Raw genomic sequence first — 18,159 nt, 5'->3', positions numbered from 1 at the left:
CTTCGGGATGATAAGGAAAAAAAATCAAAACCAGCAGCTGACTGGCATGCAGCTCTACGATGAGACCGAGAGTGCCACACACATAAACAGACCTCCCTCCTATACATCAGATGGAAAGTTCGACTGTGCATGTATGTACGATCGGCCCTAATTTTCGATCTCGGAAGCGAAAGCCATCTGAGGACCAGACTGACAGCCTGTGACAGGCTGTGCGGAAGCTGCGTGGGGAACTGACGTCACACAACGCGTCCCCTATTATTTTCTCCGTCTCCGCGCGAATTATCCTTGCCGGCTCCTTATAAAAGCCCAGGTCGGAAGGCCTTTCAAACTCCCCTTCCCACCAAACCACCTTCTCGCAATAGCAACCACATGAAGCAAACACAGAAGCTCTTTCGATTCCTTCAAATCAGATCCATTACCACTACAAAAATGGCCTCCAACGCAAACAACACATCCGCCCAGCCCTCGTTGGTGCACGGTCACGTCCAGTATGTCAAAGGCGCTGTGGAGGTATGTTTGCGTTGAAAATCATAAGGTGCCTTGTCGAGAACATGTATTCACCCCCCCATTCTCGTCTCAGGAAACCGTCGGCTCGATGCTGAACGCCCCCGCATGGACCGAATCCGGCAAGAACGACAAAGCCCTCGGCGAAGCTGAGATGCGCGCCGCCGACCAATCCACGCAAGCTACCCGCGACGCATCGAACGCCAGCCGCGAGAACAAGTCTCTGTTGGAGAAGGAAGGGCAGGCGGAAGGCCTTGCTGGGCGGGCCGCATTCTGTCCTGGGATGCAGAAGCATGGCGAGGAGAAGGTTGCTGCCAGCCACCAGAACACATTGTAAATGAGGGTTGCCATGTGACCCTTATGATGGAGGCCACGCTGTACATAAGATCTGGCTCTTACACTTTTGGCATACTTGAAATGAAATGGAAGATTGTACCAAGAGAAGTCTAAGTTCTACGTTCACATTGTCTCCTGGTCGGATCCTCTGATGCACTTCTCAAATGCCGCCCGTTCGGTGGTGTGGTGTGTGCACATGCCTGCTGAACCACCACAAGTGTGATCTAAGCGTACAGAGAGATGAGTGTACATGCAAGGAAAGTACAGAGGTCTATCTATCTATGGCTCCCATAGCAAGCATGGCAGTGATGTACTTTCGTCCACCGTCATTTTTCCGATTTCACGAAACCCTTTGTGTATATAGACAGGGTAGCCAGCAGCTGAAGACTCCAGGTAGGCCGGCATGCTGTCCTCCCGGGCTTTTTGCAGTCCCCAGTCAATGAGGACAGCACCAGCGCCTATCCCTTGATGATCAGGATGTGTCGCAATGAGACGCAGGTACCAATGCATGCGGTCGCCCATGAGTCTGCCATGCGAAGCAAACATCTCCTTCATGAACGCTGCCTTGAACTCCTTGTTGACCGCGGTATCGACGGGTTCATTCGGATCGTCTACCTTCGCCTTTTCCATCATTTGCTCCACTTCGTCTTTCGTCAACGGCTTGATCCATATCGCATACGCGATCATCTCTCCGGTATCGTCCCGGACGACTTTCCACGGATGTGCGTTGCTCGTGGGGTCTTTCAGCGCTTTTGAGACACGATATTTGAGGTTGGCGAGAGATGTTTCGTTCATCCCGTTTGGATAGAAGCGTTTGGTGAGCGGGCCGGGTCCGAAAGCTGCTCGCTCGATCTCGACCGCTCTGGGGATGTCCGCCGTGGTGAGCGGCTGAAGGGTGAGCTTCGGACGGACTGTCATTGCGGTGGATTGCGTTCCGTTGGAGTGTAGTAGATAAGGGACGGATATGCGCTGTGTCGACTCCGTCCGTACGCAAGAAGGGTGACGAGCAGTCCTTATTATATATATATACTGTACTGTACGAACGCCAGACGAACGCCGACCAGAGTAACCTTAAAAACTTGTCCACAGCGGGATACTGCAAGTTGAACTCGAAGCCGGGAAGTCACGGTTAGGAACAAACGCGGTTGCGCGGTGCTTGTGCGACGGCCACAAAGTGCATTCATCAACGGCCGCCGCTGTCGATTTGTTGCAACGCGCAAGTCACGCTCCTCCTCGAGACCTTCGTCGTGACCTCTCGCTCTCCCGTCTCCGTCTCGCCTGAAAAAGACCCCCATCTCCGTCGTTCGCCCCGTCAACTTACTCGCCCCAACACAACAGCCATGCGTTCCACACTAGCAGCAGCAGCAGCAGCGTCCCGCCTGGCTCTCCTCAGGCAGTCCCGGCTATGTGCGCCAGCGCGCCGTGGGTATGCTTCCCCTGCTGGGACTCCACCGCCAGCTGAGGGGTTCATGCCAGGTGTCGCTACCAGTCGGTTTATGAAGCAAACGACGGAGCAGGCTCTGGCTACCAAGGGTCTCCTTGGCTCTCCCGGAAGTGAGTTGCTCCCATCGTTCTCGTGGATACGATGACTTGCAGGACTTACAATTCGACTCGCTTTTCGCTGCAGCCGAGTCCAAGAAGCTCAACTTGTTCCAAAGTGTCAACGAGGCTATGGACATTGCTCTGGCCACTGACCAGAACGCAGGTGTGTGTTGGGAGCTTTAGCCAGTACCTGACTCTGAGCCCTTTAATAACCGGCTTTGACGTCCTGCAGTGGTGTTTGGTGAGGATGTCGGATTCGGAGGTGTCTTCAGGTGCACGATGGGTTTGCAAGAAAAATACGGTTCGTGCGCGTGTTGTTCTGTATGGAGATAGCCTCGAGTCTTATTGAGACGCCGTCGCATTCCTTCAGGGCAAGATCGTGTCTTCAACACCCCACTGACGGAACAGGGCCTGGTTGGATTCGGTATTGGCATGGCTGCCGTGGGTCACACCGCTATTGCAGAGATTCAATTTGCGGACTACGTCTTCCCTGCTTTCGACCAGGTATGCATGCAGAGCGAGCGGAAATCAGAATGCGCTTGGCGAGTAACTAAAGCTTGCTACGACAGATCGTGAACGAGGCGGCAAAGTACCGGTATCGATCTGGGAACCAGTTTGACTGTGGAGGCCTGACCATCCGTATGCCGTGCATGGCGGTCGGACACGGAGGGCACTACCACTCGCAAAGTCCGGAAGCGTACTTTGCTCACACTCCTGGTCTGAAAGTGGTAGTCCCGCGGTCCCCATTGCAGGCGAAAGGACTTCTACTAGCTGCCATCCGCGACCCCAACCCTGTGTTGTTCATGGAGCCGAAGATTCTGTACCGTGCTGCTGTCGAGCAAGTGCCAACCGGTGATTACACGCTGCCAATAGGGAAGGCCGAGATCTTGCGCGAAGGTACACTTCTTAGCAGAGTAAGTGCGGTGTGACGATTCCTTTACTGACGGCCACCATTCGACTAGGCAAGGACATTACAATTGTTTCTTGGGGATCACAACTATACGTTCTCGAGACCGCCATCGCAATGGCAGAAAAGGAGATACCCGGTCTGTCCGTCGAGCTCATTGACCTGAGGTCCGTCCTGCCGTGGGACGTGGAAACTATTGAGAAGGTGGGTCGCGCCAGCTCCCTGAATGATTCACTACGATATCACACTGACATATCATTCCGCAGTCCGTCAACAAAACCGGACGCCTGTTGATCGCACACGAAGCCCCCGTCACCTCCGGTTTCGGTGCCGAGATCGCAGCGACCATCCAAGAACGATGCTTCCTGCGACTCGAATCTCCCATCCAACGTGTCTGCGGCTGGGACGTGCCTTTCCCCTTGGTCTTTGAAAAGTTCTACGTCCCCAGCGCCATCCGTTGTGTGGACGGCATCAAGAGGTCGTTGAACTACTGAGCAGCTTATTGACATTGGAGGGAGTACTGCCGTAGTAGGCAGCTCATAGGACAGGCAGGACCTTTGACGGGGCGTCACCATCCATCCTTCGCTGTAGAGGGAATTGTAGATTTTTATTTTGGGGCTGTCTTCGTAGCGCAGATAGATATCGGCGCTGAGATTGTTCCTGCGACACATAGATCATCTTGCATCCATACTCGGGTTCGGTTGGGATTTGTCTGATTTGTTCATGAGCCTGCAGCTGAGCCTGGAGGCTCCGAATCCATGAAGCTCTGAATTCAAAGCTGAACGCGTGTGTTGTCATTCAAACCTCTTTCCTAGCTTTCCCACGCTTTCCAGCCTTTCACCGTCGCAGACAGGAACAGACAACCTCCAACCAAGCTCGGCCCCCTGCATGTGCAGCAACGAGCGACAGCTCACAACAAACGGCGTACTCTTCCCAAAGACAGCGAACCAATGCACAGCAACAGCCGGTTGTCCAAACCAGCGATGACCAAAACCAGCATCGCATCTTCAACACAACGAGCACCCCGAAAACCACCACCACCACCACCCATCTCCGCCTACCGCAACCGCATCCCACCCGTCGATCCACTACCACTCCATTCCGACTCCACATCATCATGGACGCCCCGCGAACTGCGCATGCGGCGCGACCGCGATGCTCTGGAGATCAAGTACCGACAAATGGAGAGTCTGCTACGAGAGGCGCACGAGAATATCGCGGCGTTGAAGGAAGAAGTTAGAGGGTTGCGGAGGGCGGTTGTTGATGGAGGGCGGGATGGACGGCAGGCTGATGCGGGGAAGGGAGATGTGCGTACCCCATCGGCCGACTCGACCATGGATGGAAGGGACGCCACTGTACTTTCACTACGAAAGGAGCTCGACGCCTGTCGTCGTGAGCTAACCCACCTGCGATGTCGAAGTGAGCTGTGTCCCTGGTGCCGAGACGAGCAGCAGCGAGATGACTCATCCGGCATGCGGTTGTCTGAAGCTGTGGATGATAGCTTTTTCAGGCCCGCTGGGAATGGGCGTAGGATACCGTGTGCGGGTGTTGTGCTGGATGATGTTTACACCGACCAGACTTCGTCCTGCGGTGCGGAAGGGATCGACGGGGCGGGACTGGATGGAGGAACCGATGCGGAAGCTACACATGCATCGGACTGGAACTCGTCCTGTATCGAGGAAGATGAACGAGTACGGTCAGAGCGAAGACCGAGATCAGAACGGGGGGTTGGCACCAACTCGGATGAAGGCCGCTTGAAAGGCACAGACTTTTTAGAAGCGCTCATGCAGGAAGCACGATGTGGAACGCGCGGGATGCAGGCATCGCAGAACCAACCCAGCATGGCCGAGAGCGCGAACGCGGGAGATTCACCAGAATTCGAACCTTCCTCGTTCTTCGACCCATCCATATCGTGCATCACTGCGGATGATCAGCCGCCGGAGGTTGCCATTCGCAAGGTCAAGGAAGAACGAGATGCTTTAGAGGAAGAACTTATTGAGACATATAAGCAGTTGCGACGTGCAACGACAGAGATCGCCAGACTGAGTGTTGCATCGTCACTTATGAATGAAAAGATTCTGAAAGCGTAAACAGTGCACAGTTTCGCAAGGGGGAGTTTTTCTTCATTCGAGTATGCCAAGCAGGCTTTATTATATGTACAGGAGATTGAAGTTCACTGCTTCCCTCCGACGACGAGGTCCATTCTATGCAAAGTGTATGAGCACGGACGGACGTGATGATGGCTCGAGTTTCAGTTATAGTTCAGAGAGGTCGCAATTCATGCGCTCCTAATAGATCCGTCCCAAGAGGTTGCAGAGGGAGTATTAGCAACGGACATACGGCGAAAGGACATACAGAATCACGAACGGGGTTGGTGAGAACCTTGCTGGAAGTTCCGGTCTCCCAGATTCGAGTTGTTCCGACTCGAGTTTTCCCGATCCGGCACATGTATGCGCACGTCATCCCCCTGCCGGTACGCGTAAGTCCCCGAGTGCGCCCGGAACTGATCAACCGAGGTATCGTGCGAGCCGTCTCGTCGATTTGGCAGTAGATTCGTTGCGGAACCTGGCGCGTCAGAAACCAGCTCTTCCGCCAACCAGCAGTGATATCTGTACGAGTAGGTCGAAATGACGATGCCGACGATCGCTCCAATCACAACGTCCTCCCATCGGTGCCAATAGTCATCCACACGTGATATCGAGATCAACAGCGCAAGGATGATGGGGATGATCGCTACGGCGTATTTGGGTGCTAGAGGCTTGCGGTGGATGTTGAGGCGACGGAGGAGGTAGATGCTCAGGAAGAACAAACCAGACCAACTCACTAGTGATGAACGTGGAAGGATCATGAGATACTTGTGTACGCGGGATACAATGATGCCTGATTGACTACTTACAGCTGGAATGCCCGCTGAAGAAGCTTTTCCGCCCTTCCTTGATGTCTCCAGCGAACCCTGAGCAGGATGCCACTGTAGTGACCTTGAGGAGTTCGTCCGTCTGCCATGTCGGGATGCACCGGGCCAGAAAGTCCGGGCGAAGACTACCCACGGAAATCTTGACGATTTGTGTGAAGATGAGGGTAAAGATCAAGGAGACGCATAATCCTATTGACCCAATGTTTCACGGTAAGGTCAGTCAAACCATGCCGTATATCCCGACGTGAAATACAAAATCCTCACCAAGTGCTGACATATGGGCATCAAACACACTCCTCTTGATGACTAACGACGTAACCAAAATCACCACCAAAGGTAGAACAATAGCCAGCACAGCCAGGAGCCACGTTGGAACGGTTTGCGTTTTGAGCGGGTACGCGATGCTGATATCGCCAGCAAAGGCAACTCGCTGATATGGCGTGATGAACTCCAAGGCACCAGAGACCCCGAGTAACAAGATGAGAACCACTGTCGAGTGTGGAAAAAACCGGTGAGAATCACCTTCGTCTCATACGATCTGACTCGGAACTGTGCTAGTCTTACCCCATTCCCAAAGACTTTCTCGCAGAAGGTGCTTCAAGCTATTCGACCGGGACTCATAGAGCACATGCACCCGACTCCCAGCGTCGCTCTCTGGCATGCCTTCAGGATGTACTAAACGTTGGCTAGAAATCTTGGAGATCGTTGTGTTTCGGTGGAAACGCTGAGGCGGTGCACGGGGACTCGACGACGATGACTTGGCTTTGGTTCGCAGAATTCGTTGGCGCTCGTGGCAATATTGGTTGAAATGGAGCGCACGTAGATAGCACCGGTCAGCGTAAATGGCCTTGGCAAGGGGCGCATACATACGCTGAGCGTCCTTTATTTGGTTCTTGGCCTTGGGAAACGGCGAACTTGTTTTTGTGATGATGAGGCGGTGGGAATGCGGGAGCGCGGCGGATGGGATTGATTACATCATTGGTTCCAAGTTTGAACTTGATGAGGAATGGAAGAATCCATTTTGTCCCATCTTGGCGCCCCGGGGTCATCCCGTTCAGGAGGATGCTCGTCATTTGATAAGGTTCGAGGTCCGTGTGTAATGTACAACTTCCATGCAGATCCATGTTTGGCTCGTCCTTGCGGACTTTGCGAAGTTGCGAAGCCGGTGTGTGAGAGTCATCAGTGACATCAGTCCCTTCAAGCGAGCTGGCTGCAAGTGCAACTGATGCATGAGATGGCTAGTGCATGTGCAGCTTCTGGATGCTTATGGAAATTGCAGCGGAAGTGGAGGCTGTTATGCGACGACCTCGGACGTACTGTACGTACGTACTGTATGTCTGTCGATGCGTATTCGAGCGTACGAGATGCATAAACTATGGTCGGGAAAAGTTTTACTATTGGAAATGCTCCTATCAGCTAGTTTTAGCAAGATCTCAATGAAAGCCCTACAATCATCATGCAAAACATGCTAAAGGCTCTTCTTTCAATTTGGCCATTCACTTTTCCAAAACGCCTTTTCTCATGTTCCAAACCATCATGTCCAAAGGGCCATCTACAGTCAGGCTGCCAGATATTTCGTTACAGCTGTCATGGAGGCTGGGTTAGCGGTGCTTGGGTCAGCTTAACCCTAACCCCAATAGTATGCCCAAAAAGATATGGCCAAGCCACTTCGATGCGCAGCCGCTGACACTCCGATAGCAGAGCGAGGTCGATAAGAGCTGAGTTTCAACTTCTTGCCAACGCTTGGCTGTTGAAGGCAGGCGCAGAGGCAACTCAGTCTCGTTGGATACTGGGTCAGGACGACTACTACCCAGGTCCTGAAGAGTTGTCCTCCTCTATATCTCGTATACGCTCCATATCGCCGGACAGAATGGGTGTTTCCTGTGTCTGCGACCCGGCGGTCGTCGACGGCTATCGGTTAGTGTTTGTAGGAGAATGCAAAGTAGCCCGACACTTTCTTTCAGGCCAGCGCAACCTAGTCCTCTCTTGCTTACGACTGTCCTTCCCTTCTCACCATGAAGATATGTAGAATGGATAGCGAGTTGGGCTGGCGAATGTGTTCACACTCCAAGGGAGATTCAAGCCTTTGCCTGCGGCATTGCTGCACTGTTTTGTTTCCTCGTAGGCCTACTGCCACAAATGGTATGTGAACCACATGGTTAGCGTTGACAGTACTTGGACGCCGGCTTTGGAAGCACGGCTTGCCGGCAGATGCAGAATCACCCGAAGCTCAAACAACGACTTGATGGTTGCAGTATAAGAACTACAAGCGCGGCGACGTAGAAGGCCTGAGTTTTGCTCTCCTCTGCATCTGGGCTATGGGAGATGTGACGAATCTTATTGGAGCGATCATGACACGCCAGACATTCGCCATGAAGCTGTGTGGGACATACTTTGTGTTTCTGTCCATTGCATCATTCGTCCAGTACTTCCACTACAAGAAGACGAACGATGCGAGCGGCGCTGGCAGGGCTGCGATAAGGGCGGCGGATGAGGAAATTGCTACGAAACCTGCGGGAGACGACCCAGATAGGACAGCGACCGAGACGGATCCCCTCCTGCATCAGATCCCCATCCCACATCAAAGCTCCTCGCAACCTCGGTCAGCTCAACGGCATTACGCCGGTGGTCGCAGTCATGTACCAACCGTGCTTGAGCGCGTAACAGCCACCACGGCTCTGATTTTAGCGCTCGCAGCGGTATTTGCGTCGGTGGAAGCCGCACCGACGTCGGAAATGTTGATGATGAGGGGAGATCAACCGGATGGAACGGCGCCGATACTACCACCGCCATCGTGTGATGGGCAGGATAAGCTGCAAGATCCGTGGGTGGCCCATACCGGGGAGGTTATTGCGTGGATTTCGGGACTGATGTACTTTTCTAGCCGGTGAGGACTCTATCGCAGTATTTGATGGAAGGGAGGCTAAGCGCATTGGCGCTGAACCAAACTTTGACTCAAATCTGTCCGACTCTCTCACCTTCTCCAACCCCAGCATCCCACAGCTAATCGAAAACCACCGCACCAAATCCACCGAAGCTCTCTCGCTCTACGTCTTCTCCCTAACAATCATCGGCAACATCCTCTACTGCGGCTCCATTGTGCTCCGCCTCCCGCACTCAACAACACCCGCGCTGGACAGCAACTTCTTTGCGGCGGTCTTGCCGTATTTGCTAGGATCCGCTGGGACACTGGTGTTTGATTTGGCTATCTTTGCCCAGGCGGCGTATTACGGCTGTTTGTGAATGGGACTCGTGATATGAGGACGGGACATGGACTTGGGAGAGACATGAAAGTCCAGATTAACGGCGTAGGTCCGACGAGCTGGACCGGACTTTACGTTATGCAGAGAAGACAGCCCCCCCTCACAAACGATTTGACGAAGTAATACCATGGACCACAGCATTCATGTACACATATATTAGCCTAGATGTGTGCCCTAACCTAATTTAATGCATACGATAATATCTCAAGAGCCATCAGAGCATTTCCAAGGTTTGCGAAAAGCGGCATCATTTTGGAAGAACAATTCTATTAGGACACATACAGACACAAGAAACAAGTGTTGACGGAAACACACGAAAGGCAGGCCAAAGCGATAACACAAGAAGGGGGCGGTATGGTTTTGGGAACTACTACGTACTGAAGAAACAACAAGCAGTAAAGGGGCACGGAGGGAGAAAACTCCACGGGACGAAACATGGCGATGAAACAAGCGATTGCGTGTGAAGGCACAAAGAAGACGTCGAACGCTATGACACATGTGGCAGTTCGACCCGTACGTTGTCAGACAATGGACTTAAGAGGCAAGAAAGTGGTGGATGGAACGGGTTTTCATGTCCAGCATGAGGGTATTGTCGGTGACGACACGATAGTTGCGATCGAAATGGCGATTTTGAACGCGCACTGCCGAGTCGGCTTCTTCATCGATAGTCTGATCACCATCAAGTGAATGCCGTTTACCTAATCAACACCTTCTCCAAGTCGGCTCTCGTCCCGCCCGTCAAATCATACACAGCATCCCAATCGAATAGCTGATTCGGCTCAAACAACTTGTCAAAGTCAAAGAAACTCTTCACGCCGGAATCGCGGGCAGCGGGGCAAGACATGACTTCATCGTAAATGTCCGCCGACAACGTGAGCATCCAGGATGCGCGGTAACCCTTGACGTTCGGGCGCCACTGGTATGACCAGTCGCAGACGTAGTACTCGAGGATGTCCGTCCAGCCCCACAAGAGCGTGCCAGACAAGGCTTTCGTGCGGAAGTTGAGGGCTGGGAATGCGTAGTCGCCGCCAGTGAAGGGTCCGTGGACGTAGGTCAAGCTCTGGATACGATTGGGTGGGTCGCGATGACACTTGGGATTTGTGTTCCATGAGGCGGTAAGGTGGGGAAGGAAGAGTGGGGCTGGTACGTAGCTAGCGGCGATCTGCTTCCATTCTTGAGCGCGAGTCCACGAAGTAGGAAGGAACATCTGGTAAATATCAGAAAGCTCCTGCAGGACGGCTTCGGTTCCCGCGTTGTCAAGCATACGATCGGCGGCGAGAGTAAGGTCCATGTCAGGGTAACGACGAGGCGCACGCAGGCGTTGATGGCCGAGTCTGACACTGCCCTGAGGAAGTACCACACCGACTTGAAAGGACCCTCCACGGCAACCTTCCTTGACAGACTGAGCGAAATCATCTTCACCGTCATCGATATCTTGCCTCTGAGGATCGCACATCTGCAAGGCGAGCTCCTGCGAAGCACCACAAGCCATCAGCTCCAGATCCTTTCCGACTAAGCCTTCAGCTTTGGCGAGAACTTGCATCCAGGCCGTCGTCTCTTGAGATTGCACAAACATGAAGAAGCGCTTGTCATCGACTTGCTGAAGGGTCTTGGCGTTTGCTTCCTCCCAGCCAGGTGGGCGTGTGGAAGGAGCTTCAGCACTCTCGAGGATGTCTTCCCACGAGATGCCGTAGCAGAAATAGAACTCAAAGGTTTGCAAGAGCTCCAAACGCCGGGTGGTGAGTTTACGAGTGAATTGATGGTTGTCCCATCGCAAAAGCTCTTTCTTCAGAGCGGGAGTAAGGTCCTGGCGTACAATATAGACGCGCGAGGCCGCTTGATCCAGCTCTTTCGAACGTTCTTCGGTAGGCACGCGCCTGGCACGCTTATTAGGACCAGCTTCTTGACCTGCCTGGGATTCATGATGGTGGTGGTTTCTGGTGCCTCGTCTTGATTGGCTAGCCTCTCCAGAATCGGCGCCACGTTCGCGTTTGTTTGCGATGGGAATAGTGGCAGGAAAGTTCGATGGGCTGCCAGTGTAACCTCCCTGCGAGTACGCCCCGCCAGGGATGGAATGAGAACCTTGGGGAATGTTATGAGAAGCGGCTGCCGAGTTGCTGCCAGAAGCGCGCCTGCGCTCAGACCGAGCAAGCTCACGACGTTCTTTTTCCCAGGCGTTCTGTCGGCACCTGTTACAAGGCTTCCCGTCCTTTCTGCCGGGAACGTGGTGACATGGTGCGGTCACTTTGGTATCAAGAATATACTTTGGCGGTCTAAGCGAGTTGAGGTTATGAGGGCTCATGCCGTTCGTAGCACTAGGTGTCGGAGATCCCTGGTCCTGGCTTCCCGAAGTGCGAACCGCAGTCTGGATCGTGGGAGTTCCGTTAACAAAGCCTTCCGGTTCCGGGGCTTGAGTGACTTGTTCGCTCATCGTAGCCGTTGTGATAAGTGAATTGCTAACTTGAAGTTGGATCGCGCTGAAAAAAAAAGGTGGGCGCGTAGATGTGAGCGTGAGGTAACGGAGAAGGAATCAGCGAGCTGCTGTAACTTACGCAACTGGATGACAATCTAATCGCCTCCGTCCTTAACCGATGTTCTTTCACGTATAGTAACGTTGGAAGATCCCGACAGGAACCACGCACGCGAGGTGTCTATCTCGAGCTTTTGGAAACAGGGCCGGGCCGGGCCGTTCCGTTCGATCCGATAGTGAAAGTGGCTAACAAACGTCGACCACTGAACGATGTAGCCTGGTCGAGCTGGGGATTGCAAAGCACGAGATGGATGTTTGCTGGGACTGGGCAAGTGCTCAGTGGTGCTATATAGTGTTCGTTTTGTGCCGTCGCTGTCACCGGCAGGTATTCTGTCGACGGGTGTCGTTTTCGACCTGCCATTCCCCAGATAAGGCATCAGCAGGCGCCGGCTGGGAGCAGCGGCTTTTTTAAGCATGACGCGACGGGCACGTGATGAGCTCCCCCGTTTAACTCCGCACCAGATGCATTTCCCTAATAGCGGTGATGCTAAGTACTGTATATGTCCTTGTCCTCGGCGGCGAGCTTGCATGGAGTCCTCCCCCAGCATGCCAGGTACATACATACATATACAAATTGAAAAGGCTTCCGTTAAACAGGATACATAACGATTCAGGTGAAGCAGAGATCGATGCATGATCTTGGTAGTCGTTCAATAGTTCTGGGTCAGAGTTTTGTCCGAAAATTACATTACGTCGACACTTTGCACGCAACGCAGCCTTACGAAGACGCAACGCCGGAGAATGCGACGACGCAAACTCCTCCTCAACGAACGTGTGAGAAATCGAGCGCGTGAATGCGGTAACAAGTTGGCATGGTTCCTGAGCCACCGATACGAATACATCCACGCCTCTACTTTCGCCACAGAGGAGATGGTCGTTAAGCAAAGAGTCGACGGACAACGCCGATTAATTCGAGCTCAGACATGCCGAGACCTCCTCACTTGGTGTCACGCCCCCTTTCAGCGGGCTCTAGCGTCGAAACAGGAAGAGATTCGGGGACTCTTCGTATACTTCAATGGCGAGGAATATATGGCCAAAACGTGCGATCGATGCGGATTCGTTCAACAAGTAAACGGCAAAATGTTGCGCTGTGCGTCCTGTATGTATCGAGTTCACCGCAATGTACATGGGGCCCGCGGTCACGCACTGAAAAACTGTGTTGGAAAGTACGTTTGGATCACCCGTCCTCATTAGAGAATGGCGGGTTAGGGGTTGATATAGCTCCGAAGGACGTTGTGCTCATTGATTACTTAGAACGAGGCAATATAGGCTCTTTTACTATATTTGATTAGTTTTGACTATATTTGAGCGATTCCAATATATCGGCTGTCGAAACTCGTCAACCGTGGCGCAGTAGTGTTAGTAGCGCTATTTTGGCAGTAAACACCGCGCCCCTCCACGCCCCTTCGCGGACCCCCAAGACCTAATCAGGAAGACTTATTATGGTCGCAAGAAGACGGGCAAGCCACCAAAAAATCCGAGGCGTTTAATTAGACAGCACGCAGACGAAGCAAACAACGACGACTGCAGCACGGACCAGTTCGGTGATTTCGCCACGACAAGAGTACAACATACCCCCATACACTGCTAGCGCTCTCGGACCACACGACGGCGACGAGTCTCATGAGGTTGTCCAAAAAGTAATCTCGCGACATTCCCATTAGGAGACGCCCGGCATGGTGTCCGAGCCCTTGAGCGGCCTCAGGTCGCGGACCTCTGTCAAGAAGGCCATGCCCGTGTGGCGCTACCACGAGGTACCGGACCTCGACGAGTCCGCGTCCCTTAGTAGAGCGCTCTTGCAAGTAGCAACCGGCGTCGAAAAGGAAGAGGAGGAGGTGAGCATCTTGGTTGCTATGTCTATTATGTGTGTTTACTGCCCCGGACTTGGCCCGGAAAAAAAAATTATGCTGACGTGTGCGCGGCGCGTGTCGGTGTTTTCGCGCACCGGTGTCCTGTCATTTCTTGACTGATGCTTGGGGGATCCTGTCGTTGCCCAACGGAAGACACACTCTCTCACCTTTCTCCTTGCGGCGATTGTGGCGTAAAGCCCCTTTACTGAACATAATGTCCCGTAATCTACGTAGGAACACCATCTTCAAGCCGCTCTTATTGCCAGTCATCAACCTGGGCACAAACGTGAACAGGTCATCATCCCAACTCCCGACGCCTCCCGCCTGATCCCCGACTACAGCAAGTACTACTCCAGCAATTATGAACAACCATCAACGACAATTCGCTTCTCGGCTACTCTCGAAAATGTCATCGGGATACCTTATAACCTGGATGATGTGGACTACGAGTTTCTAGCGGAATACCGGTCGAAAATCGAATCTGGCGCTATTTCTGCAGACGACGCGATCACAGATGAGGAGTTTGAGCTCATCATGTATTTCTTCGAATTGGCCGGTGACGACAAGGTGCGCGGAACTTGCTCTTCTTTTCCGTCCGATGTGGGTGATACTAAAGTATGTCGCCGTCGTCAGGTATCCGGTGAACCCCCAAGCCTGGATGAATGTCGCGGATTTTTCGAAGGCAGGAAATTTGATCTGCTGGCGCGGTGGGGCGCAATATCACATATATACCCCCATTGGCGACGGCGGCGTTATGTTCTTCGCGGCGGAACTTCTATCCAGCCCAAGCTCAAGGTGGGCGACTCTTTCTATTGTGATTCTGTTGACATCGTGCTGATCTCAGCAATCCGTTATAGCTCTCGGCAGATTGGTTGGGGAAAGCTGACGACGACCCATATGTTTGCTTCAGACGAAGGGAAGTCAAGTCCGTGCGAAAGGCTCGTGGCGCTCGGGCGGATTCAGTGTCTCTCGACAAACTGCGACGTCTCCGGGACGAGATGGATCGGGCTAAGCAAATCTTGGAACTGATCACCAACCGGGAAGCGGCCAGGAAAGAGAGTATAGTGCTGGAGCACTTGATCTTCGAACAACGTGTCCTGGTCCGAAGGTTGAAAAAGAAGCTCGGCATCGTAACATCCGAAAAGGAAACCGACCTTAGTCCAGATATGCGCAGGCGAAAGAAGCGGTCGGAAGATGGCCGGTAAGTCAATGTCTTAAGGCCTCGTCTCATTTGGATCGGCATTTCTAATCACCTCAGACAGGGACGATGTCGTCAAGAAAATCCGGATACCAGCGGGAACGCTTCGCAATGCCGCACATGTTATTTCTGCCATCGAAAGTAAATTGCATGAAGCTGCTGCAGATGTGGAATCCGCAACTGCGGAAGGAAGAGCCCGGCGAAAGAAGATGCTTGAGGAGAGTCAAGGATGGATAGACATCACTGAGGTAAACCCTCCAAAAGTCCATTAGCGACGGGGACCACGTACTCACCCCCATATGCAGTACCCGTACTTTCCACCGCCAAAGGCTGTTGCAACCCAGTGCTGGCGTTCTAGCGTTCCTGGTGCTCGTGTTCTCTGGGACGACCAATTGGAAGAGGAAGGCGACGTGGACCTTACGGTTCCGTATGGGCGACAGCGAGTGGGTCGCGGAGGGCGGCTCTTTCTGGACCGACATGTGAAACAGCGGGTCTGGTTGAGAAGGCATGGTGGAAAGATTATGCCTATCCCGTCCCCGTCCTCGAGTCGATCGAAACGTCATTCACGCTCTGGTGACTTTATGCACGATCTGTCATCGGGAACTCAACGTTGGCGCTTTGACACGAGCGACGACGAGGTTGAAGAACCCATCGTAGAGATGGAGGAAACTGCAGAGTACGTACTTCCTTCATCGATTTCGTATGAAAAGTATGTTCAGGAAACACCTGTCACTGACACCACTTCCTTGATGCGTATTAGTCAACTGGCGTATCGGGTGTTTACCGTTGGCCCCAAGACAGAGGAGGAGATTTTCTCGTTGATGGGCAAACCAGCACATCCAGATCAGGCAACGCCTCGCCCTTCTACTGCTGCACAACGCGCAGAGGAAGCGCAGGTAGCTCCCCCGCAGGTGGTTCGCCCTCAAAATGCGGCACATCTGGCTGCATTAGGCGCGAACGGGTTGAAAAAGCGGCCATCGAAACCTTCAGAACCGCCGCCAAAACTGCCACCTGCAGTCGCGGCTGCTCAGAAGAGGCGTGCGCCAGATGGCTCGGATCCCAAAGCCGTCATCATCAAAGCCATGATGCAACAGGCGCAGCGACAAGCTCAACAGCAGCAGCAGCAATTTCAGCAATTGCAAGCCCAGCAGCAATCTGGCACACCACAACCACAAACACAGCAATCCGTTCCCTCCGTTCCCATCCCAACCGGGCCACGCACCTCCATCTCCATCCAATCGTCTTCACCAGCACCAGCGCCATCAACCGGAACGCCAGCGCCAACGTCCCCACAACCTCAGCGCCCAGGACCGCCTGCTACGCAGCCTGCAGTCCCTCAACCGGTCATGCCTCTGAATGTCACCGCATCGTCCCCGGCGAGGGGTCATGCAAGTTATATTCCAGCAGCGAACTCCGGCGTGCAGGCGCAGACGTCCACGCCGAGTCAAGCTCTCATGGCGGCTTCAGCTGCACAGCAACCCCCACAGGCCATGTCGAGCTTATCTGCCACGGCAATGAATAATGCGTATCGCCAGCAGCAAGCTCGGCAAGTGACCCCTAATCAGATACAGCTACTTCGCCAACAACAACAGCAGCAGCAGCTTAATATTATGCGTCAACAGCAGCAGCAAGGACATCAAGTATCGCAACAGCAAACATCCCAGCCGCCGCAAATGGGGTACACTCAGTTCTCTCAACCTCCGCAGCAATCATCGCCAACCTCCCTACCACCCAACAGCGCGTCCGGCCTGGCCTCCCCAAGCGCAAACAACATCAGCGCCCAACAACTCCTATACTATCAACAGCTGAATAGTCCGGCAACACAGCTCGCTGTCCAGCAGCAGCAGATGCGTGTCCAAGCCGCATTGCAGATGCCTCGCTTAAATCAGGCGACTCTAGCGGGTTTAGCGAACGGCACCATCTCAACAGCACAGTTACAAGCTTATCTAGCACAACAACAACAACAGCAGCAGACGCAGCAGCAACTTTTGCAGCATGGCTCAACACCGGCCAACCTTGCACTTCAACAACACCTCATGAATCAGCAAAAGGCAAAGGCGGCAGGGATGCCTGCAGCATCGGGAGTCACAACCCCTGTGCTCAATGGGTCGCTCGCGGGATCCTATAACGGATCGCCGTACAGTACCGCGGCGAGCTCGGTCGCTTTGGCAGAGATCCCCGCCAGTTTGCCCCTGTCGAACGGTATCCCTACATCTGCGCAAATGCTCACCTCGACGATGCAGCAACAGTTCCAGGCAATGCAATCGTTACAGTCACAAACCCCGCAGCAGCTGTACGCGTCAAACCCGCAATTGATGCAGCAGGCCCAAGCCCAGCTCCTCTCCCGACAGCTACAAGGCTCGCACCATCATGTTGCAAATATGCAGCAAGCCCTTGCCCAATCGCCAATGCAGCTTTCCTCGCAACAGCAGCGCCCCACTGCGAACGGCACGCCCACTCCGTCCAACGCGGCAAGTCCCGCCATGTCGACGGCCACCCCCACCATCAACACGACCCCTTTACCCACGGGAGGAGCAACTGACACCGGGTCAAGCGATAAAGAAAATGGCCCTGGTCCAGCAATGGTCGGGACTGAACACTCTGCCATGTCGATGTCACCACATATTCCAACCACTCAAAAAACGGCCGCGTAGCACCCCTCTGCAATGCCTTGGAGCTTATCGCAGACGATCAGGGGTGGATGTCTGTATTCAATGCTTTGCACATTGTTCTTTGAGAACAGGCCAAGCGCTACAGGCCCTACGACATCCTGCCCCATTCAAAGGTCATACGTCCCCCGGCATGCCCTCCCTGTATCTATATTCGCTTACCCTGCACGATACCGGCGGCCGGTTGTGTGACCGCGGACCCTTTCGTCGTTTTGACACGGTTAAGGAATGTGGCTATGGGTACCGTGTTCGCCTATCCCGCTATACAGTCGTGGTTTCATGTGAGCAGAAAGTATGCCGTTGTCGGTCAAGTAAGGGTCGAGAACATTGTTCAGCCCCTTACTTCGTCACCCTCCTCGAACTTGGTATAGGTGTCAGTCATTGTGAATATAAAAGGTCCTTATTTCTTGGTTAATATTATATCCCGGTTAGTGTCAGAAGTGCAA

The 18,159-nt window shown here is 53.5% G+C and overlaps 8 protein-coding genes across 8 annotated transcripts; 5 read left to right on the top strand and 3 right to left on the bottom strand.

The window, feature by feature from the left end:
• Nucleotides 1–429: 429 nt before the first annotated feature.
• On the top strand, nt 430–841 carry EV422DRAFT_564913 (uncharacterized protein; the record flags this gene model as incomplete). Its single annotated transcript, XM_053072246.1, has 2 exons — nt 430–510; nt 581–841. 2 exons carry the CDS (start codon nt 430–432, stop codon nt 839–841), a joined length of 342 nt encoding a protein of 113 aa, XP_052928093.1.
• Nucleotides 842–948: 107 nt separating this feature from the next.
• On the bottom strand, nt 949–1,910 carry EV422DRAFT_519281 (acyl-CoA N-acyltransferase). The gene has a single exon (XM_053069584.1). It carries the CDS (start codon nt 1,756–1,758, stop codon nt 1,120–1,122), a length of 639 nt encoding a protein of 212 aa, XP_052928092.1. The 5' UTR covers nt 1,759–1,910; the 3' UTR covers nt 949–1,119.
• Nucleotides 1,911–1,926: 16 nt separating this feature from the next.
• On the top strand, nt 1,927–4,057 carry EV422DRAFT_519280 (thiamine diphosphate-binding protein). The gene is made up of 7 exons (XM_053069583.1): nt 1,927–2,394; nt 2,468–2,545; nt 2,615–2,683; nt 2,753–2,886; nt 2,952–3,279; nt 3,345–3,493; nt 3,556–4,057. The coding sequence occupies exons 1-7, from the start codon at nt 2,181–2,183 to the stop codon at nt 3,781–3,783; spliced, it is 1,200 nt and encodes a 399-aa protein (XP_052928091.1). The 5' UTR covers nt 1,927–2,180; the 3' UTR covers nt 3,784–4,057.
• A 45-nt stretch (nt 4,058–4,102) lies between these two features.
• EV422DRAFT_311343 (uncharacterized protein) lies at nt 4,103–5,818 on the top strand. The gene is made up of 2 exons (XM_053066188.1): nt 4,103–5,588; nt 5,669–5,818. Exon 1 carries the CDS (start codon nt 4,240–4,242, stop codon nt 5,377–5,379), a length of 1,140 nt encoding a protein of 379 aa, XP_052928090.1. The 5' UTR covers nt 4,103–4,239; the 3' UTR covers nt 5,380–5,588; nt 5,669–5,818.
• On the bottom strand, nt 5,649–6,864 carry EV422DRAFT_564909 (phosphatidic acid phosphatase type 2/haloperoxidase; the record flags this gene model as incomplete). Its single annotated transcript, XM_053072245.1, has 4 exons — nt 5,649–6,112; nt 6,186–6,392; nt 6,468–6,692; nt 6,768–6,864. 4 exons carry the CDS (start codon nt 6,862–6,864, stop codon nt 5,649–5,651), a joined length of 993 nt encoding a protein of 330 aa, XP_052928089.1.
• A 1,057-nt stretch (nt 6,865–7,921) lies between these two features.
• EV422DRAFT_519272 (PQ loop repeat-domain-containing protein) lies at nt 7,922–9,674 on the top strand. Its single transcript, XM_053069582.1, has 4 exons — nt 7,922–8,120; nt 8,225–8,345; nt 8,459–9,090; nt 9,197–9,674. Exons 1-4 carry the CDS (start codon nt 8,074–8,076, stop codon nt 9,444–9,446), a joined length of 1,050 nt encoding a protein of 349 aa, XP_052928088.1. The 5' UTR covers nt 7,922–8,073; the 3' UTR covers nt 9,447–9,674.
• Nucleotides 9,675–12,356, bottom strand: EV422DRAFT_519270 (uncharacterized protein). The gene is made up of 2 exons (XM_053069581.1): nt 12,019–12,356; nt 9,675–11,943 (listed from the first exon to the last, which is right to left on the bottom strand). Exon 2 carries the CDS (start codon nt 11,895–11,897, stop codon nt 10,161–10,163), a length of 1,737 nt encoding a protein of 578 aa, XP_052928087.1. The 5' UTR covers nt 11,898–11,943; nt 12,019–12,356; the 3' UTR covers nt 9,675–10,160.
• Nucleotides 12,357–13,480: 1,124 nt separating this feature from the next.
• Nucleotides 13,481–17,938, top strand: EV422DRAFT_311217 (enhancer of polycomb-like-domain-containing protein). The gene is made up of 7 exons (XM_053066187.1): nt 13,481–13,831; nt 14,081–14,413; nt 14,480–14,641; nt 14,704–15,047; nt 15,109–15,292; nt 15,350–15,720; nt 15,805–17,938. Exons 1-7 carry the CDS (start codon nt 13,673–13,675, stop codon nt 17,696–17,698), a joined length of 3,447 nt encoding a protein of 1,148 aa, XP_052928086.1. The 5' UTR covers nt 13,481–13,672; the 3' UTR covers nt 17,699–17,938.
• The last annotated feature ends 221 nt before the right edge of the window (nt 17,939–18,159 follow it).

The sequence above is a fragment of the Fimicolochytrium jonesii genome (genome assembly GCF_025526975.1).
Source record: "Fimicolochytrium jonesii strain JEL569 chromosome Unknown EV422scaffold_4, whole genome shotgun sequence".
NCBI classification, from domain to species: domain Eukaryota; kingdom Fungi; phylum Chytridiomycota; class Chytridiomycetes; order Spizellomycetales; family Powellomycetaceae; genus Fimicolochytrium; species Fimicolochytrium jonesii.
This window is presented reverse-complemented; position numbering and strand designations above follow the sequence as displayed.

Coding starts and splice junctions, on each gene's coding strand:
- EV422DRAFT_519281 (XM_053069584.1), bottom strand. CDS start 1,758: ATGACAGTCCGTCCGAAGCTCACCCTTCAGCCGCTCACCACGGCGGAC.
- EV422DRAFT_519272 (XM_053069582.1), top strand. CDS start 8,074: ATGGGTGTTTCCTGTGTCTGCGACCCGGCGGTCGTCGACGGCTATCG. Junction 8,121..8,224: donor GCGGTCGTCGACGGCTATCG/GTTAGTGTTTGT, acceptor CTCACCATGAAG/ATATGTAGAATGGATAGCGA. Junction 8,346..8,458: donor TAGGCCTACTGCCACAAATG/GTATGTGAACCA, acceptor TGATGGTTGCAG/TATAAGAACTACAAGCGCGG.
- EV422DRAFT_519280 (XM_053069583.1), top strand. CDS start 2,181: ATGCGTTCCACACTAGCAGCAGCAGCAGCAGCGTCCCGCCTGGCTCTC. Junction 2,684..2,752: donor GGGTTTGCAAGAAAAATACG/GTTCGTGCGCGT, acceptor GCATTCCTTCAG/GGCAAGATCGTGTCTTCAAC. Junction 3,280..3,344: donor GGCCGAGATCTTGCGCGAAG/GTACACTTCTTA, acceptor CCATTCGACTAG/GCAAGGACATTACAATTGTT.
- EV422DRAFT_519270 (XM_053069581.1), bottom strand. CDS start 11,897: ATGAGCGAACAAGTCACTCAAGCCCCGGAACCGGAAGGCTTTGTTAAC.
- EV422DRAFT_311217 (XM_053066187.1), top strand. CDS start 13,673: ATGGTGTCCGAGCCCTTGAGCGGCCTCAGGTCGCGGACCTCTGTCAAG. Junction 14,642..14,703: donor CTATCCAGCCCAAGCTCAAG/GTGGGCGACTCT, acceptor AATCCGTTATAG/CTCTCGGCAGATTGGTTGGG. Junction 15,048..15,108: donor AAGCGGTCGGAAGATGGCCG/GTAAGTCAATGT, acceptor CACCTCAGACAG/GGACGATGTCGTCAAGAAAA.
- EV422DRAFT_311343 (XM_053066188.1), top strand. CDS start 4,240: ATGCACAGCAACAGCCGGTTGTCCAAACCAGCGATGACCAAAACCAGC.